Source organism: Chiloscyllium plagiosum, chromosome 22 (assembly GCF_004010195.1).
Source record: "Chiloscyllium plagiosum isolate BGI_BamShark_2017 chromosome 22, ASM401019v2, whole genome shotgun sequence".
Classification (NCBI taxonomy): Eukaryota; Metazoa; Chordata; class Chondrichthyes; order Orectolobiformes; family Hemiscylliidae; genus Chiloscyllium; species Chiloscyllium plagiosum.
Genome location: NC_057731.1, coordinates 49,452,295 through 49,469,294, shown reverse-complemented (window position 1 = coordinate 49,469,294; position 17,000 = coordinate 49,452,295). Strand labels below are relative to the sequence as shown.

The following is a 17,000-nucleotide window of genomic DNA, read 5'->3' as shown; positions in this document are numbered from 1 at the left end:
CACACAAGTACTTGAGAACAGGCCTTACCAACATCCTGAACAACCTCAGCAATGACATCCCAACCTCAAAGTCATTGGAGAGCGCTCCCTGCTCCTGTTTAAACACAGCCCAGGATCTTTTCCATTCTGTGTCTTTTATGCAGCTTAATGTTACATTGGAAAGATGAGCCAGTTGACACTGCAGCACTCCTTTAGAAGTATACTGAGAAAGTCAGCCTTGATCTTTCTGCCCGAGACCTGGAGTGGGACCTGACCTCAGAACCACGTGGTTTTGGGGCAAGAATCCAGTTACTGAGCTACACAGTGTAGCAACTTGGCCTTTGAAGTATTAAGCCAGGACTCTCGAACACAACTGTACGTTGGTAAGAGCTGACTGAATTGTTGGAACTGAAGTTCTTCAGCGGAAGCATTGAACAGTTTGATCTGACTCTGTGTTTCAATTAGACGTTAAAGACCTTGTAATTATGTTTAAAAAGAACAGGGTAACTTTCCATTTTTGAATTATGCCATCAAAACAAAAACAGATTAACTTAACATTTGCTGATTTTGGCACCTCAACCTTTTCAGCCTTGCTTCCTATTTATTTCCATGAATAGTATCTGCATCCAGTCAGTATTGTATTAGACAGCAGTCGCTTGGGAATACTCCCAGATGTGTGATCAAGTTACCATAGAAATGGAAATTAACATTTCTCCCTCCTGTCATTTCATGGGCCCTGCAGCTCTCTCTCTTACTTTCTCTCTATCTCCCCCTCTCTCTCTCTCCCTCCTTTTTGCTCTCTCTTTCCCTCCTTTTTGCACTGGCTCACACTCACTCTCTGCTTTTTGCTCTCTCTCTCTTTCTGTCTCCCCACACCCCAATCTTGTAGCTCTCTCTCTCTCTATCTTTTCCTCTCTCTCGAACTCTCAGTCCCTCTTGCAACTCTCCCTTTCTCTCTTTTTTTCACTCCCTCCAACAGCTTCTCTTCCTCCACCCTCTGTCTCTCTCATTCTGGTTCTCCCTGTTTCTCTCTCTAACCCCCCCCCCACACCGCTCTTTAAGTCTCTCTCTCTTTCCTTTTATCACTGTGACCCCTCTTCCCCTCTTGTTTGTTCTATTGGTCACTGCTCCTTTTCTGAACAGACAGCGCTCGACTCTCTCATTGTAGTTGCTTGCATGTCCTGCCCCAGTCCCTGTGTTGGTGGTGTTGAGAGGATCATCTTGTATTTGGACAGCAGTGAATACTGGAGATGCAACGGAGAATATCATCATGGAATTCTACAGGATGTTCTCGGGAACTCAAAATATTTCCCGTTATTTTATTTAATTGGTTGCTGAAATGAATGGACTCATGTTAGTGGTTTGAGACATGCCTCAGAGCTGTTCCTTTTCCACAAGTGAGGAACCTTGAGACAGAGAGATTTAATGGTGCAATTGGGCATGTCTTATTGATCTCTGTATGAAATACTCTGTGATTTTGTGTCATTAAGAGATAGCCACACTTATGCAGAATTATTGACTCCAGGTTTGTTAATCAATGAGCAGTGATGAAGACAGCTATCTGTGGCAATCCGTGTGGAATAACTCTGATTTTTCTCGATGTTAATTTAATTCTGGAGCCAAATGTAAGGGATTTCCTACATCCAGCACTGGTGATGACATCAAGCAGACTGAGCAGCTGTGCACATTGAAGTTTTTTGACGGGAACAAAACAGGAAATCAAAAGCAGTGAAGGTTAAATGGTCACAGAACTGAGCAATAGAATATGCAATAAAGACAGGAATGTGAACATGAGAAGTTGAAATACCATGAACAAACCCGAATGTTTTCTGGGACCTCTGCTCTTTGTGATTTGTATAATTGACTTGGATGAGGAAGCAGAAGGGTGGTTTAGTAAGTTTGCTGATGACACGAAGGTTGGTAGAGTTGTGGATAGTGTGGAGGGCTGTTGGAGGTTGCAACGGAACATTGACAGGATGTAGAGCTGAGCTGAGAAGTGGCAGATGGAGTTCAATCTGGAAAAGTGTGAAGTCACTCACTTTGGACGGTCGAATTTGAATGCAGAATACAGGGTTAAAGGCAGGATTCTTTGCAGTGTGGAGGAACAAAGGGATCTTGGGGTCCACATCCATAGAACCCTTAAAGCTGCCACCCAAGTTTACAGGGTTGTCAAGAAGGCGTATGGTGTATTGGCTTTCATTAGCAGGGGGATTGAGTTTAAGAGCTGCGAGGTTATGCTGCAGCTCTGTAGAGCCCTGGTTAGACACTTGGAATATTGTGTTCAGTCCTGGTCGCCTCATTACAAGGAAGATGTAGAAGCTTTAGAGAGAGTGTGGAGGAGATTTACTAGGATACTATCTGTACTGAAGTGCATGTCTTATGAAGAATGTTTGAGGGAGCTAGGGCTTTTCTCATTGGATTGAAGAAGGATGAGAGGTGTACAAGATGATGGGAGGCATAGATAGAATGGATAGCCAGACACTTTTTCCCAGGGCAGAAATGGCTATCACGAGGGGTTATCATTTTAAGGTGAATGGAGGAAGGTTTAGGAGAGATGTTAGATGTAGGTTCTTTACACAGAGAGTGGTGGGTGTGTGGAATACACTGCCAGCAGTGGTAGTAGAGTCAGATACATTAGGGACATTTAAGCGACTCTTGGATAGGCACATGGAAGATAGTACAATGAAGGGGATGTAGGTTGGTCTGATTTTAGAGTAGAATAAAAGGTCGGCACAACATCGAGGGCCGAAGGGCCTGTACTGTGCTGTACTGTTCTGTGTTCTTTTCCATTTTATTAAACAAATACAGAATATTGATCATCAGGCCCATAGAATAGTATAGCACGTGAACAGGCCCTTCATCCACTGTTGCTGTACAGACCACGATGCCATACTATACTAATCCCATCTGTTCTGTATCCCTCTAGTCCCTGCCTGATCATGTGACTGTCAAAATGGCTCTTAAACATTGCCAACCTCTCTGCTTCTACTACCACTCCTGGCAGTGCATTCTGGGCACCTACCACACTCGGTGTTACAAAAACTTCCCTTGCATATTATCTTTAATTTTTCCCCCTCTCACCTTAAACCTAGACCCCCTCGTATTTGACATTTCCATCCTGGGAAAAATCTCCACCTACCCCCTCTAGTCATGCCTTGTGTGTTACGTATTCCAACAGGTCATACCTCAGCCTCCGAAACTCTTGTGAAAACAATCTAAGTTTGTTTCCTTACAGCACTCCTTATAGTTCATGCACTCCAATCCAGGCAACATTGTGGTAAACCTCTTCTGCACCCGTTTCAAAGCCTCCACATCCTTCCCACAGTATGACGACCAGAACTGCACACATTACTCCAAATGTGGCCTGACTAAAGTCTTATACAGCTGTCACATGACTTGCCAACTTTTATACTCAGTGCCCCGCCCTATGATGATAAGCATGCTATATGCTTTCTTTACCACCTTATCCACTTGAGTTGCTACTTTCCGGGAGCGATGGACTTGCACTCCAAGATTCCTCTGTATATCAGTGCTCCTAAAGGACCTGCCATTTACTGTAATCTCCTGGATTATCCCTGTTTTCTGAAACAAATGAACAGTGTTGACTATTCTGCAATCTTCTGCGACCTTGCTGCTGCTTAAAGGGGAAATTCAGTCAAGACCCCCAGCAATCTCCTCCCTTGCCTCCCTCAGTCTCCTGGAATAGAGTTTATCAGGCCCTGGGGACTTACCTACCTTAATGTTTTTTCAAGACTCCCAATACCACCTCCGCCAATCTCAACATACTCCTCCCTAACCGTACCATTACCCAAGTCTCCTAGCTGAATGTCAATGTGAAGTACTCATTAAGGACCTCACCCACTTCCAGTGGCTCCACACTGACGTTCCCTCCATTGTCCGTGAGTGAAGTCACCCTTTCCCTAGCTGACCTCTTGCTCCTAACAAACATATGAAATGCCTTGGGATTCTCCTTAATACTACTTGCCAAGGATATGTCATGGCTTCTTTTGGCCCTCCTAATTCCTTGTTTAAATTCTTTTCTGTTCCTTCTATACTCCTTAAGGGCCTAATTTGATTTTAGTTTCCTAAACATTACATGTGCTTCCTTTTTCTTTTTAACTGAATTTTCAATGTCTCTTGTCATCCAAAGTTCATGAATCTTGCCTCCTTATCTATCATCCTCACAGGAATGTGCTGATCCTGAACTCTGATCAACTGGCCTTTAAAGGACTCCCACATGTCCGATGTGGATTTACCATCTGCCCCAATCGAATTTCTCGAGTTCCTGCCGAAAGTTGTTGTAATTAGCCTTGCCTCAGTTTAGCACTTTCACCTGAGGGCGAGCCTTACTCTTATCCATAACCATCTTAAAACTTATGGAATTATGCTCACTGTTCCCAAAAACTCCGATCACCTGGCTAGGCTCATTCCCCAATACAAGGTCTTATATGGCCCCTTTCCTAGTTAGACTATCTATGTAATGTTTCAAGAAATCCTCCTGGATGCATCTAACAAACTTTGCCTGAACTAAACTTTTGGCACAAAGGGAGCCCCAGTCAATATTTTTCTCAGATGCTGTCTGACCTGTTCTGCTTTTCCAGCACCACACTTTTTGCCTCTGATCTCCAGCATCTGCCGTCCTCACTTTCTCCTAGAAGTTAAAAATCATTCATTACAACAACCCTGTTATTTTTTTACATCTTTCCCTGATCTATCTATCTGCTCCTCTACACCCTACTGGCTACTAGAAGGCCTATAGTATCACCTCGTCATTGTGATTACACCTTTCTTATTCAGGAGTTCTACCCATCTGTCCTGACTGGATGAACCCTCGAAAATGTCCTCTCTTAATGCAGCTGTGAGATCTCCTTAATCGGTAATGCATCCCCTCCACCCAATCTCTTTTACATCCCTCTCTGTCATGCCTGAAACATCACGCCTGGAAAACCGAGCTGCCAGTCCTGCCCTTCTCTCGACAACATCGTAGAAATTTAAATGTCCATAAATGCAAAATGATTTTATTTTGGGGCCAGGGAGGTTGTTCAGGAAGGACTGTGACTTAAAATATTGTTTTCGAGCCCAGTTTAACACATTCAACTTGACAAAATATCGTCAGGATCTTCCGACACTGAGATTCTGGTGTAGTCATTAAAATTCACGCCAATTCATACAACGTCAATAGATTTCCATCTATAAGGACTTCAGTAGCGAACAACTGACTGTAGGGGGCAACAGGTGGTACCCCTGCAGGAGGCAACTGACTGTACCCCATCAGGATAAGGCTAACAGTACCTTCATAAGACCATAAGACATAGGAGCAGAAATTAGCAGAAATCCATTCGGCCCATCGATTCTGCTCTGCCATTCAATCATGGCTGATAAGTTTCTCAACCCTGTTCTCATGCTTTCTCCCCATAACCCTTGATACTCAAGAACCTATCATAAGTCTTAAATATACTCAATGACCTGGCCTCCACAGTCTTCTGTGCCAGTGAATTCCATAGATTCCCCACTCTCTGGCTGAAGAAGTGTCTCCTTCTCTCCATTCTAAAGGGTCTTCCCTTTACCCTAAGGCTGTGCCCTCAGGTCCTAGACTCTCCTACCAATCTTCCCAACATCCACTCTGTCCAGGCTCTGTATGTTTCAATTAGATCCCCCCTCATCCTTCTAAACTCCATTGAGTATCGACCCAGAGATCTCAAACATTCCTCATATGTTAAGCTGTTCCTTCCTGGGACCATTCTCATGGGGGTTCAACGATGGTAATACCACAGATTGTCAAGGGACAATGGTTAAATTCTGTCTTGTCGGAGATGGTCATTTCCTGGCACTCGTGTGGCGCAAATGTTACTTGCCACTTCAAAGGTGAATGACAAAACAAGTGCATACACCAAGATCAAAAGCTTGATTTCTAGACGAGTGCCTTAGATCAATGTAGAGGAGTGTAAGGACAGACTAAGGCAGGATGAGGTGAACCACAACTAGTGGAGCAATTAAAATTGGGAATGCTCAAATTAAAGGAGCACTGAAATTCTGGATGGTTGTGGAGCCGGGGGGTGATGAAAGAGATAGAGGGAAGCAAGGGTATGAAAGGGGTTCACAAATAATAATGAGAGTCTTTAACGTTGACTACAAGTTGTCTGTTTGAAATTGTATACTCTTTTAGCTCTTTGTTAAACCAAAAGAATCAAATAAATGCAGATGCGGTATTGAGTTTCCTTGTTGAGCACGTGACTGGTAATCTGAGTTACTGTTCCGGCAGCATTTCTCTTCACTCGGTTGCGACTCTTCTGTGATGTGGAGTTTTAACTTTTTGTTGTGTCAGTGTTGAGTTCATATTTAGAGGCTCCAAGTGATTCATCAATGTGCAAGGGTACTTTGCAGCAAATGCAAATTTTTCAAGAACTGAGAGCAACAAAGAGCATCGAAATTAAAAGAAAGCTAATACTGCTGGATCTCATAAGAGCAGTCATAGATTTCCTACAGTGTGGAAGCAGGCCATTCAGCCCAAACCTACCCTCTGAAGAGCATCCCAAACAGACCCTGCATTTCTCATGGCGAATCCACTTAACCCACACCACAGTGCAATTTAACATGGCTAATCCACCCTAATTGCACATCTTTAGACTGTGGGAGGAAACCAGAGCACCTGGAGGGCACCCACAAAAACACAGGGAGCATGTGCAAACTACACACATACACACCCCCTTCTATACACACACACACACACACACACACACACACACACACACACACACACACACCCCTACCTACCTACCTACCTGAGGCTGGAGTTGGACCTGGGTCCCTGGTGCTGTGAGGCAGCAGTGCTAACTACTGAGCCACCTTGCAGACGTTTGGCTTTTTGAAGGGTTTAGATTGATTAATTATGATGAAACTGTTTCTAGTATTACAGCAACTAGTAGATAGATCACCCATGAGCCAGATAAACCAGTTGAGATGAGGAATAATATCCTTACTCAAGGAGTCATCGTAATTGGGAATACTTTGCCAGTAAGGATGATGGAAGCAGATAAATTGATTTGTCAAGGGGGTTACGGGGAAATGGGATTGGGTGATCATAGATGGTGGTAGGCAAAAGTTGTCAGAGATTTTTGTTATTGCTGATGTAATTATCCTTTTATTAGGGAGGGTAACTGAGAGAGAATTCAATTCTTGGTGCATGTTGTACCATTCAATTACACTGTGATTGCTTTGTATCTTAAACTGACCTTCCGTCTATCATAAGGTTAGCAGTCAGGGTGTACGATCAGAAGTGAACAGTTTTCAGCACCAATAATGACTTCCCAGCGACTGAAACATCATGGGCCCAATGCAGCAAACCTGGACAATATCCAGGCTTAGGCTGATAGGTGGCAAGTAACACTTGTGCCACACAAATGTCAGGCAATGACCATCTCCAAAAATCTAACTGCTCTGTACATTTAATGGCATCACCATCACTAAACACACATCTATCAATACTCTGGGGGCTACCATTGACTAGAAATTGAACTGGATTAGCCATGTAAATACAATGCCTACAAGAGCAGGTCAGAGGCTAGGAATCTGGCAGTGGATTACTCATGTCCTGACTGCCCAAAGCCTGTCCACCACCTACGGCACAAGTCAGGAGTGTGATGGAGTACTCTGCACCTGCCTGAATGGGTGCAGCTCCATTAACACTCAAAAAACTGACACCAATTAGGACAAAGCAGCCCGCTTGATTGGCACCACATCCATTCCCTCAACCACCGATGGTCTGCAGTAGCAATGTGTACCATCTTCAAGATGCACTGCAGAAACTCATCAAGCCACCTTCCAAATCCATGACCCTTCCCATCTAGAAGGACAAGGACAGCAGATAGATGGGAACACCACCCACTGCAAATTTGCCTCCAAGCCACTCACCATCCTGACTTGGGAATAGATTGCTGTTCCTTCAACGTTGCTCGGTCAAAACCATGGAATTCCCTCCCCAAGGGCATTGTGGGTCAACCTACAATACATGGACTGTAGTGGTTCAAGATGGAAGCTCACTGCCATCTTCTCAAGGGCATCTAGGGATAGGCCCAACCAACAACGTCTAAATCCCCTGAAAGAATAGTAAAAATAACTTAGTTTATTATCTTGGCTCCTTAACTCTTAATAGCCTGACCTGAAATCAATCAAATTTGAGTTTTTCACTCACCCTGTAACCTGAACTGCTTTTTGGGTTGGAACATTGCAGGGGGGAGTACTTCCTAGCATTGCTCCTGAATGATCTTGAGTGAATTTTAAAGTTAACACTCCCTGGCCCCAGTAGAAACTGGATGGAGAGTGAGAAAATGTAAACACCCAACTCATTGGCAATAATCTAGAATCAAGACTGTCTTTTTCCATCTGTTTCCTGTTCCTTGACATCTCCCTTGTCTCAGCTCATCTCTTCCTGAAGCCCTCAGTCATGCCCTGGTAAGGCTTTTGACAAAGTTCCACATGGAGATTAATGTGTAAAATTAAAATTCATGGGATTGGGGGCAGTGTACTGAATTGGATAAAAAAAAAGCTGATTAGCAGACAGGAAACAAAGAGTAGGAGCAAATGGGTCTTTTTCTGAATGAAGACAGTGACTAGTGGGATATTGCAGGGATTGGTCTCAGGGCTCCAGCCATTGACAATATCTATTGATGGTTTAGATGAGGGAACTAAATGTAATATCTCAAAATTTGCAGATGATCCAAAGCTGGGGGGAAGGGTGAGCTGTGAGGTGGATACAGAGATGTTGCAGTGTGATTTGGACAGGCTATGTGAGTGGGCAAATGCAAGGCAAATACATTATAGTGTAGATAAATGTGAGGTTATCCACTTTGGCAGCAGAAACAGGGAGGCACGTTATTATTTGAATGGCTGCAAATTGAGAGAAGGGAATTTTCAACAAGACCTGGGTGTCCTTGTATACCAGACATTGAAGGTAAGAGTGCAGGTACAGCAGGCAGTGAAGAAGATAAACTGTATGTTGATCTTCATAGTGAGAGGGTTCGATTGTGGGAACAAAAATGTCTGGCTGCAACTGGTGAGACTACACCTGGAATATTGGGTGCAGATTTCTCCTGCTGATCTGAGGAAGGATGTTTGTGTTATGGAGTGAGTACAGTGAGGATTTACCAAACTGATTCCGAGGATGGAAGAGCTGACGTGTGAGGAGAGATTGAGTCAGTCAGGATTGTATTCACTGGAGTTTAGACGAATTCGGAAGGATCTCTTAGAAACCTACAAAATTCAAACAGGAAAAGACAGAGTAGATGTAGGAAGGATGTTCCTGATGGTGAGGGAGTCCAGAACCAGGGGTCATAGTTTAAGGATAAGGGCTTAAACCTTTTAGGATTGAGAGGGGGAGACATTTCTTCATTGAGAGAGTGGTGAGCATGTGTTATTCACCACCACAGAAAGTGGTTGAGGCCAAAACATTATGTTTTCAGGAAGGAGGGAGATACAGCTCTCATGGCTAAAAGAATGAAGGGATATGGGAGCACGTGGTTTAGGGCATTGAGCTCAATGAGCTGCCATGGTCATATTGAATGACAGAGCAGGCTCAAGGGAGTCAAATGATCTACTCCTGGTTTTGTCTTCTGTTTCTATGTCTCGAGACTGGACAAATCCAATCTGCTGTCTCTATTCTTGAGCTCACCTTGATTCACAGCCATTTCCTCGGTGCTCGCTGATTCACCTTAGCTCTCATTTCCATGGCACCTTGATTTTACGTGACGGTGTTGGGGTATTGTGTGCAGGGGGTATGGGTGCCACATTACAGGAAGGATTTAAACGCTTTTGAGAGAGCACAGAAGTACTTTACAAGAATGGTTCCAAAGATGAGAAACTTGAGTGGTGAGGATAGAAATCAAGCTGATTTTGCTTGCAGTGTAGAAGGCCGAGTAGATAGGGAGAAGATATTCCCACTAGTAAAAGAGCAAACGCGAGAGGGACAGAGATTGAAAGTAATGTAGAAAGGAAACCAGGGTGATGTGAGAAGGAACTTTTTCACCTAGTGAGTAGTTAAGGGTCTTGAACGCACTGTCTGGAAATGTAATGGAGGCAGGTTCAATGGAGGCATTCAGGAGGGGCATTGGATGATCATTTGAGTAGAATTGGCATGGAGGGATGTTGGGAGTTTGGCTGTAGGTAATGACACTTGGTTGAAAAGCTGGTGCAGGCACGAAAGGCCAAATGGCCTCTCTCTGTGCCGTAATAATTCTGTGATATTTGCCATCATGAGGCCCTGTCCTCAAACAGCTTATTCTGTAGAAGTTGATTCAAAGCTGAAGCCTCTGTATTAATCCCTCGCCTCTTGCTTTATTGCTTCCAGCGTCAGAAAGAGAGAAGAAAGCAGGAGAAAGGAAGAAGCAATGAGGAGAACAAACTGGTAAAGAAAGACTGTTTTGTCACCGGCTCTTAGCTAGGAATCCATTTGATTTATCAACTTATTTTCTCAGAATTCCAATCTCCCTACTTACCTGACGTTCGGCTCTTCCATCAGTCTTCTCAACTTCAAAGCACAAGCGAAATATTGAATATTTTGAAGATTGGTTTTTATTGTGTAGTTTGCTGCTACACTGAGCTTGGATTTGAGACAGAATGGTGAAGGAAAAGGCAAAATCAATCACTACCTTTGGACTTTGACTTTAAAGTAACACTATTTATTATATATTAACACTCAATGCTATAGTATGTTGTAATTAAGATATGTCAGACCTTGATCTTACAGTTACAATAGATAAAGTATTATGTTTTAACTCCACCCACACTGTGCTATTTATACTCAGGGATGTGCAGCTCTGTGACATCATCATAATCTTGCTCCAGGGTACAAATGCCCTTGTGTAACAATTTGTTTCAGTTGAATGTTGTCCAGGGAATGGAAGGAACATCACACTTATTTTAAAAATAAATCCAAAAAGATGCCATCGAAAGTATTTTTTTTAACAATCGAACAGGATCTATCAATCCAGATTCTGGGATCTGACTTTGTCCAGTAATAATATCAGCTGAGATCATATTAGTTAAAGGAAGGTTTATTATTAGTGTTGTTTTCTTTGAATTATTTAAAGCAAAGGCCAGAATCTTTTACATTTGTAGGAAAAGGAAGACAGCGATAGTAATGAGGAGATTGAAACAATGATTAAAATACAGAACATTCCAGAAGGAGGAGTGGAGACCTCTGAACCTCTAGGCGTCTTTGAGAATGGGGATTCCTGCACTGTACCAGGCCCAGTGATGATGGATGAGGTGAGTTCGCACAAATCTCAGCTATTTTATCATTGGTTCAGTTTTAGAAAATGACTCCATTTACAGTCAAGAAAATGTGATGGTTTTTAACAAGTTATTTTGACTATTTGGGAGAAAATTAGAGATGGTTAGATACAAAATAATTTTACAGTTTTCTCTAAAGAGTCCCAGTCGATAGTGGATGTGATGTTGGTGAACTGGGAAGCAGTTTCCTTAAAACAGTGCTTCCCTGTTTTGAGGTTTTCCATTTTGTTGCAACCTCTTAGTGAACTACCCGGTGTATGTTTGTCTGTGAGTGTCATGTGTCATCAGTCTGTGATTGTGGGTGTGTGTGTGTGTATAGTGTTGTGTGTGTCTGTACGCTTGTATGAGTGTGTGTGAATAGTGTTGTGTGTGTGTATATAGTTGTGTGTGAGAGTGTGTATATGTATGTGTGTGTGAATATTTGCATGTGTATTTGTGTGTTAGTGTGTGTATATGCGTGTATGTGTGCCTGTTTTGCACATGCGCACACTGTATGTTGAAGAGGTTATGCTAGGATCAGTGACCTCCTCCAACCGCAGGGGAAGGGGAGTTGGCCAACACTAACCTGGAGCTCACCAGCCTGAAATTTCAGTTTGCTGCCTCTTTCTTTCATCTCAACACTCATGTTGGGAAACGCTGCCCTGAAGGTTCTAAAGAATGCATCATTTGTTTATGGCCTCTCTCAACCCATAGCTTTTGAAGGATCAGCACAGAAGGGGGTCATCCCCGGCTGTTTCTCCACATCCCTGCATTATTTACTTCTGTCAATTATTATTCGAGTTCTCCCTGATGATTGGATCAATACCACCGCCCCATGGCAGATAACATACGCCTCTGGTAGCAACATGTTGTTTTCATGGGGCTCCTGCTTCTTTCGTCAATCACTGTGTCACCTTGTCAACCCCACACGCACACATCCATATACACGCGCGCACGCGCACACACATATGTGCTCAATCTTTAGTAAAAATGAAATCAGTTTCTCTTTATTTTACTTCAAGTCCCCTCATGACTTTACCTTAGAAAAATGAAGGTGCAGGGTTTTTAAAATAGAAAGCTGGGAGGGCAATTTCTGATTTTGTTTGGTGTGTTTTATGGGGAACTATTTTGTATTGTAGAAACAAGCTGACTCCCCCAGGCCCTGCAAAGGTAGCGCATGTGTCACTTTGTGTTATAAGGCAAAATGAATTGGTACTGCAACAAGAGCAGAAATAGCTGGAGAAACTCAGCAGATCTGGCAGCATCCATGGGGAGAGAAAAAGTCTGGTGACTATTCTTCAGAACGGAAGTTGGACGGCAGTGGTCTGGACCTTGCCGTGACACCGAGTGTCCGCTTTCTCTGAGAAAGAACAACTTCTGATCGTTTTTACCAGGCCCCCCTTCGCCCGAATCGCCTCTGGAAAGGCTAGGATGGGCAAGCGTGGAATGCAAGTCCAGTTGAGGTCATGGGAGGCTATTATTGCTTGGTTGTTGGGTTAACCAATAGGGAAGCACTCAGTCGGGATCAATGCTGGGGGAGAAGCGGAATGGAATCTGCTTGTGGGATCGACTGATGCTGAACCCAAAAAGTTATGGAAGGCTGACCTGGAATTGTTAAGAAGGGTAATGGAGAGATGTTTTTTTTATGTGTTGATAAACAGTGCAGGGAAATAAGGAACAAGGGGGAAGGTCTGTGTGAGTGTGTAAGGTAGGAGTGGTGACCACTTTCTTATCCATTCATGGCATTGCTGGCATCTATCGCTGAGCCATAATTGCCCTTGAGAAGGTGGTGGTGAGCTGCAGCCTTCAACCCAACTGAATAGACCATTACAGAGGGCAGTTAAGAGTCAATCTTATTGCTGTGGGGCTGGAGTCATGTGTAGGCCAGACTGGGTTTGGATGGCAGATTTCCTTCCCCGAAAGATATTAGTGAATGAAATGGGTTTTTAAAAATAGAGTCATAGAGTTATACAGCATGGAAACAGAGTCTTCGGTCCAACTCTTCCATGCCAACCAGATATCCAAAGTTACTCTAGTCCCATTTGCCAGAAGTTGACCCATATCCCTCCAAACCCTCCCTATTCATGTTACCATCCAGATATTTTTTAAATGTCGTAATTGTACAACATTTGATTGTCAATCTAGGAGTGATTGTCACTCCTAGAAACTTGACGTTTTCGAACCTCTCCACCTCAGCTCCTCCGATGTAAATGGGGGCATTCCCTCCACCTTGCTTCCTGAAGTCAATGACCTGCTGTTAAGTTTGGCTGATGTTGAGGGAGAAATTGTTTTTTTTCTTTTACCGCCACACTACTACCTAACTGCAGTAGTGCTTATTTTCCCCAGCACCCATGTTGCGTGTGCAGGTGTGAGACACAGTGAGAGACACAAGGTGCACGAATCTTTATTCAGTTCCCACCACCAGGAAGAAAGGAAACACCCGAGTGGCCAGTGACAAGCAGTGCCCTTAGGGAGAGATTGTTATCTGTTCACCATGCACAAAATCTCAGAATGAAACTAAACTGGTGCTGAGGCAGTGAACATTCTAACGTTTCACATAACATAGGATAGAGAGTTTAATTAAAATGTTTTGTTTTATTCACAAAATGTGGGCATCACTGGTTGGGGTCAGCATTTATTGCCTGATCCTAGTTGCCCCTTGAGAAGGTGGGGGTGAGCTGCCTTGTTGAAATGCTGCACCCCACAATGCCCTTAAGGAGGGAATTCCAAGATTCTGACCCAGTGACCGTGAAGGATGGGCTGATGTATTTCCAAGTCAGGATGGTGAGTGGCTTGGAGTGGAACTTTCCGATGGTGGTGCATCTCCTGTTTCAATTGCCCTCGTTCTTTTAGATGGAAGAGGGTCAGGTGGTTCAGTTGGCTGCTTTGCGATGCAGAGTGGAGTCAATAGCATGGGTTCAGTTCCCTCGCCGATTTAGGCTAAACTCACCAGCAGTCATCCCTCTGCAATGGTCCTCTGGGACTCTGGTGACTTACTTCTAGTGACTGGAAGTGGCCTTAGGTTTGGACTGAGCTTTGTTGAATGTCTGCAGCACACACTGATGATAATGGTACACACTGCTGTTCCTGGTCAGGGGGCAGAGTGGATGCTTGTGGATGTGGTGCCGATCGAGTGGGTTGCTTTATCCTAGTTGGTGTCGAGCTTCTTGAGTGTTGTTGGAGCTGCACCCATCCAGTCAAGTGGTGAGGATACCCTCCTGTAGCCTTGTGAATGGTGCATTCCCCTGACCTACTCTTGTAACCACTGTATTTAAATGGCCAGTTCAGTTTTGATCAGTGGTAACCCTTGGAATATTAACAGTTGAGGGGTTCAGTGATGGTGATGCCTTTGAATATGGAGGGCGATGATTGAAGTCTCTCTTGTTGGAGATGGTCATAGCCTGGCACTTGTGTGGAGCGAATGTCACTTGCCACCTGTCAGCCCAAGTCTCGATATGATCCAGGTCTTGCTATATTTGGGTATATGCTGTTTCAGTATCTGCTGAAGGAGCCTCAGTGAGTTGTTGAAGTGTAACTTGCAGATGGTACACCCTGCTGTTACTGAGTGTTAGTGGGGGAGGGAGTCAATGTTGGTGGCAGATGAGATGCCAATCAAGTGGGCTGCTTTACTCTGGTGTGAACCTTTAACTGGTGTGGGGAGAAAGAAAAAGAGGGACTGATTGACATTGTATCAGGATTTAAATTTTAAAAAATCATTTTATTATTGAAATTTTAAGAAGTTGCGAATGGCTGAATTAAAGAAATGACTAAGTGGAGTCTCTGTTTCATACTGAAACTGCAGGCTATTAGTTCCCAGTATTTGAGGCCGAAGATGAGGGGACAACCCAATTAGACAGAGTAAACACAGAAAGGATCTTCCCAATGACTGGGGAGTCCAAAACTGGGGGGTCACAGACCAATGATACAGGGTGGGTCATTTAGGATGGAGATGAGGAGAAATTTCTTCACCCAGAGAGTGGGGAGCCTGTGGGATTCATAGAATGGGAGCAGGCCATTCAGTCCAACAAGTGCACATCAACCCTCCGAAGAGGATCCCATCCCAACCCATTCCCCTATTAACCTACATTTACCCCTGACTAATGCACCTAACCACAGGAATTGCACTGGCACCTTCCCCTGCCACCGCAGGAATTGCAAAACCTGCGCCCACACCTCCTCCCTCACCTCCATCCAAGGCCCTAAAGGAGCCTTCCACATCCATCAAAGTTTAACCTGCACATCAACCAATATCACTTACTGTATCCTTTGCTCCCGATGCAGTCTCCTCTACATTGGGGAGACTGGGCGCCTCCTAGCAGAGCGCTTTAGGGAACATCTCTGGGACACCTGCACCAATCAACCACACTGCCCCGTGGCCCAACATTTCAACTCCCCCGCCCACTCTGCCGAGGACATGGAGGTCCTGGGCCTCCTTCACCGCCGCTCCCTCACCACCAGATGCCTGGAGGAAGAACGCCTCATCTTCCACCTTGGAACACTTCAACCCCAGGGCATCAGTGTGGACTTCAACAATTTCCTCATTTCCCCTTCCCCCACCTCACCCTAGTTCCAAACTATTGTACTCTATGCTACTTTCTTCCCACCCCCACCTCCTCTCATTTATCTCTCCAGCCTTCAAGCTCTCTGCCTGTATTCCTGATGAAGGACTTTTGCCTGAAACGTCGAATTTCCTGCACCTTGGATACTGCCTGACCTGCTGTGCTTTTCCAGCACCACTCTAATCTAGACTCTGGTTTCCAGCATCTGCAGTCCTTGTTTTACATAATGCAATAATGCCTACACATCCCTGGACACCATGGCATAGCCAATCCACCTAGCCTGCACATCTTTGAAGTGTGGGAGGAAACCCACACAGACACAGGGAGAATGTACAAACCCCACACAGAGAATCGCCCGAGGCTGGAATCGAACCCAGGTCCCTGGTGAGCCACCTTGCCTCCCCATTTTCTGCCACAGAAAGTAGTTGAGGCTAAAACCTTGTATGTTTCAAAAAGGAGTTAGATATAGTTCTTAGGGCTAAAGAGATTAAAAGGTATGGGGAGAAAGCAGGGACAGGAGATGGTCAGCCATGATTTTATTGAATGGTGGAACAGGCTCGAAGGGCCGAATGGCCTACCCCTATTTTCTACGTTTCTATGAGAGACTTTGTTTCTGGTAGAGACCACAGCAGCTGAGACTGATCTTCGAGCAGAGAGATTAAGGGGTGATATAGTTGAACGGCTTCAAAACATGGAGGCTTTAAATGGAGTAACTGAGTGGGGGAGAAGGACCAGTAACCAGGCAACACAGGCTGAAGGTCAGAGGCAAAAGGAGCACAGGTAAGATGAGAACTTTATTTTCTGAGTTGTTGTAGTGTGGAACGTATGTCCTAAAAGGATAACGAAGCCAGATTCAATAGGAGCTTCCAGAAGGAAGTTGGATAGGTATTTGAAGAGCAGTTATTTGGAATGTTTACTGTGACAGGGCAAGACTGGGATGGAATTGAGTGGAATTAGTTACATGAGTGTTGAAAGAGACAGTACATGTTTAACGGGCTCAATGGCTCACATATCTGTGTTGCTGTCTACTATAGTTCTGGATGGAGATTGTGATGATGTGAGGGATGGAGTCAAAGGTTGCAGGGTGAGGTGAGGGGTGGCTGTGGGGAGTGAGGGACGGTGAGGGGTGGCTGTGGGGAGTGAGAGGTGTTGAGGGATGGCTGTGGGGAGTGAGAGGTGTTGAGGGATGGCTGTGGG

The 17,000-nt window shown here is 44.4% G+C and overlaps 1 protein-coding gene across 3 annotated transcripts in view; it reads left to right on the top strand.

The window, feature by feature from the left end:
• Positions 1 to 17,000, top strand: part of zgc:123010 (uncharacterized protein LOC641500 homolog) — a 151,511-nt gene that overhangs the window by 53,384 nt on the left and 81,127 nt on the right. For all 3 annotated transcript variants that reach the window (XM_043713012.1, XM_043713011.1, XM_043713013.1), the window contains exons 4-5: positions 10,322 to 10,378; positions 11,092 to 11,241. In XM_043713012.1, coding sequence (XP_043568947.1) covers positions 10,322 to 10,378; positions 11,092 to 11,241 — 207 coding nt within the window. The remainder of the gene's footprint in view (positions 1 to 10,321; positions 10,379 to 11,091; positions 11,242 to 17,000) is intronic.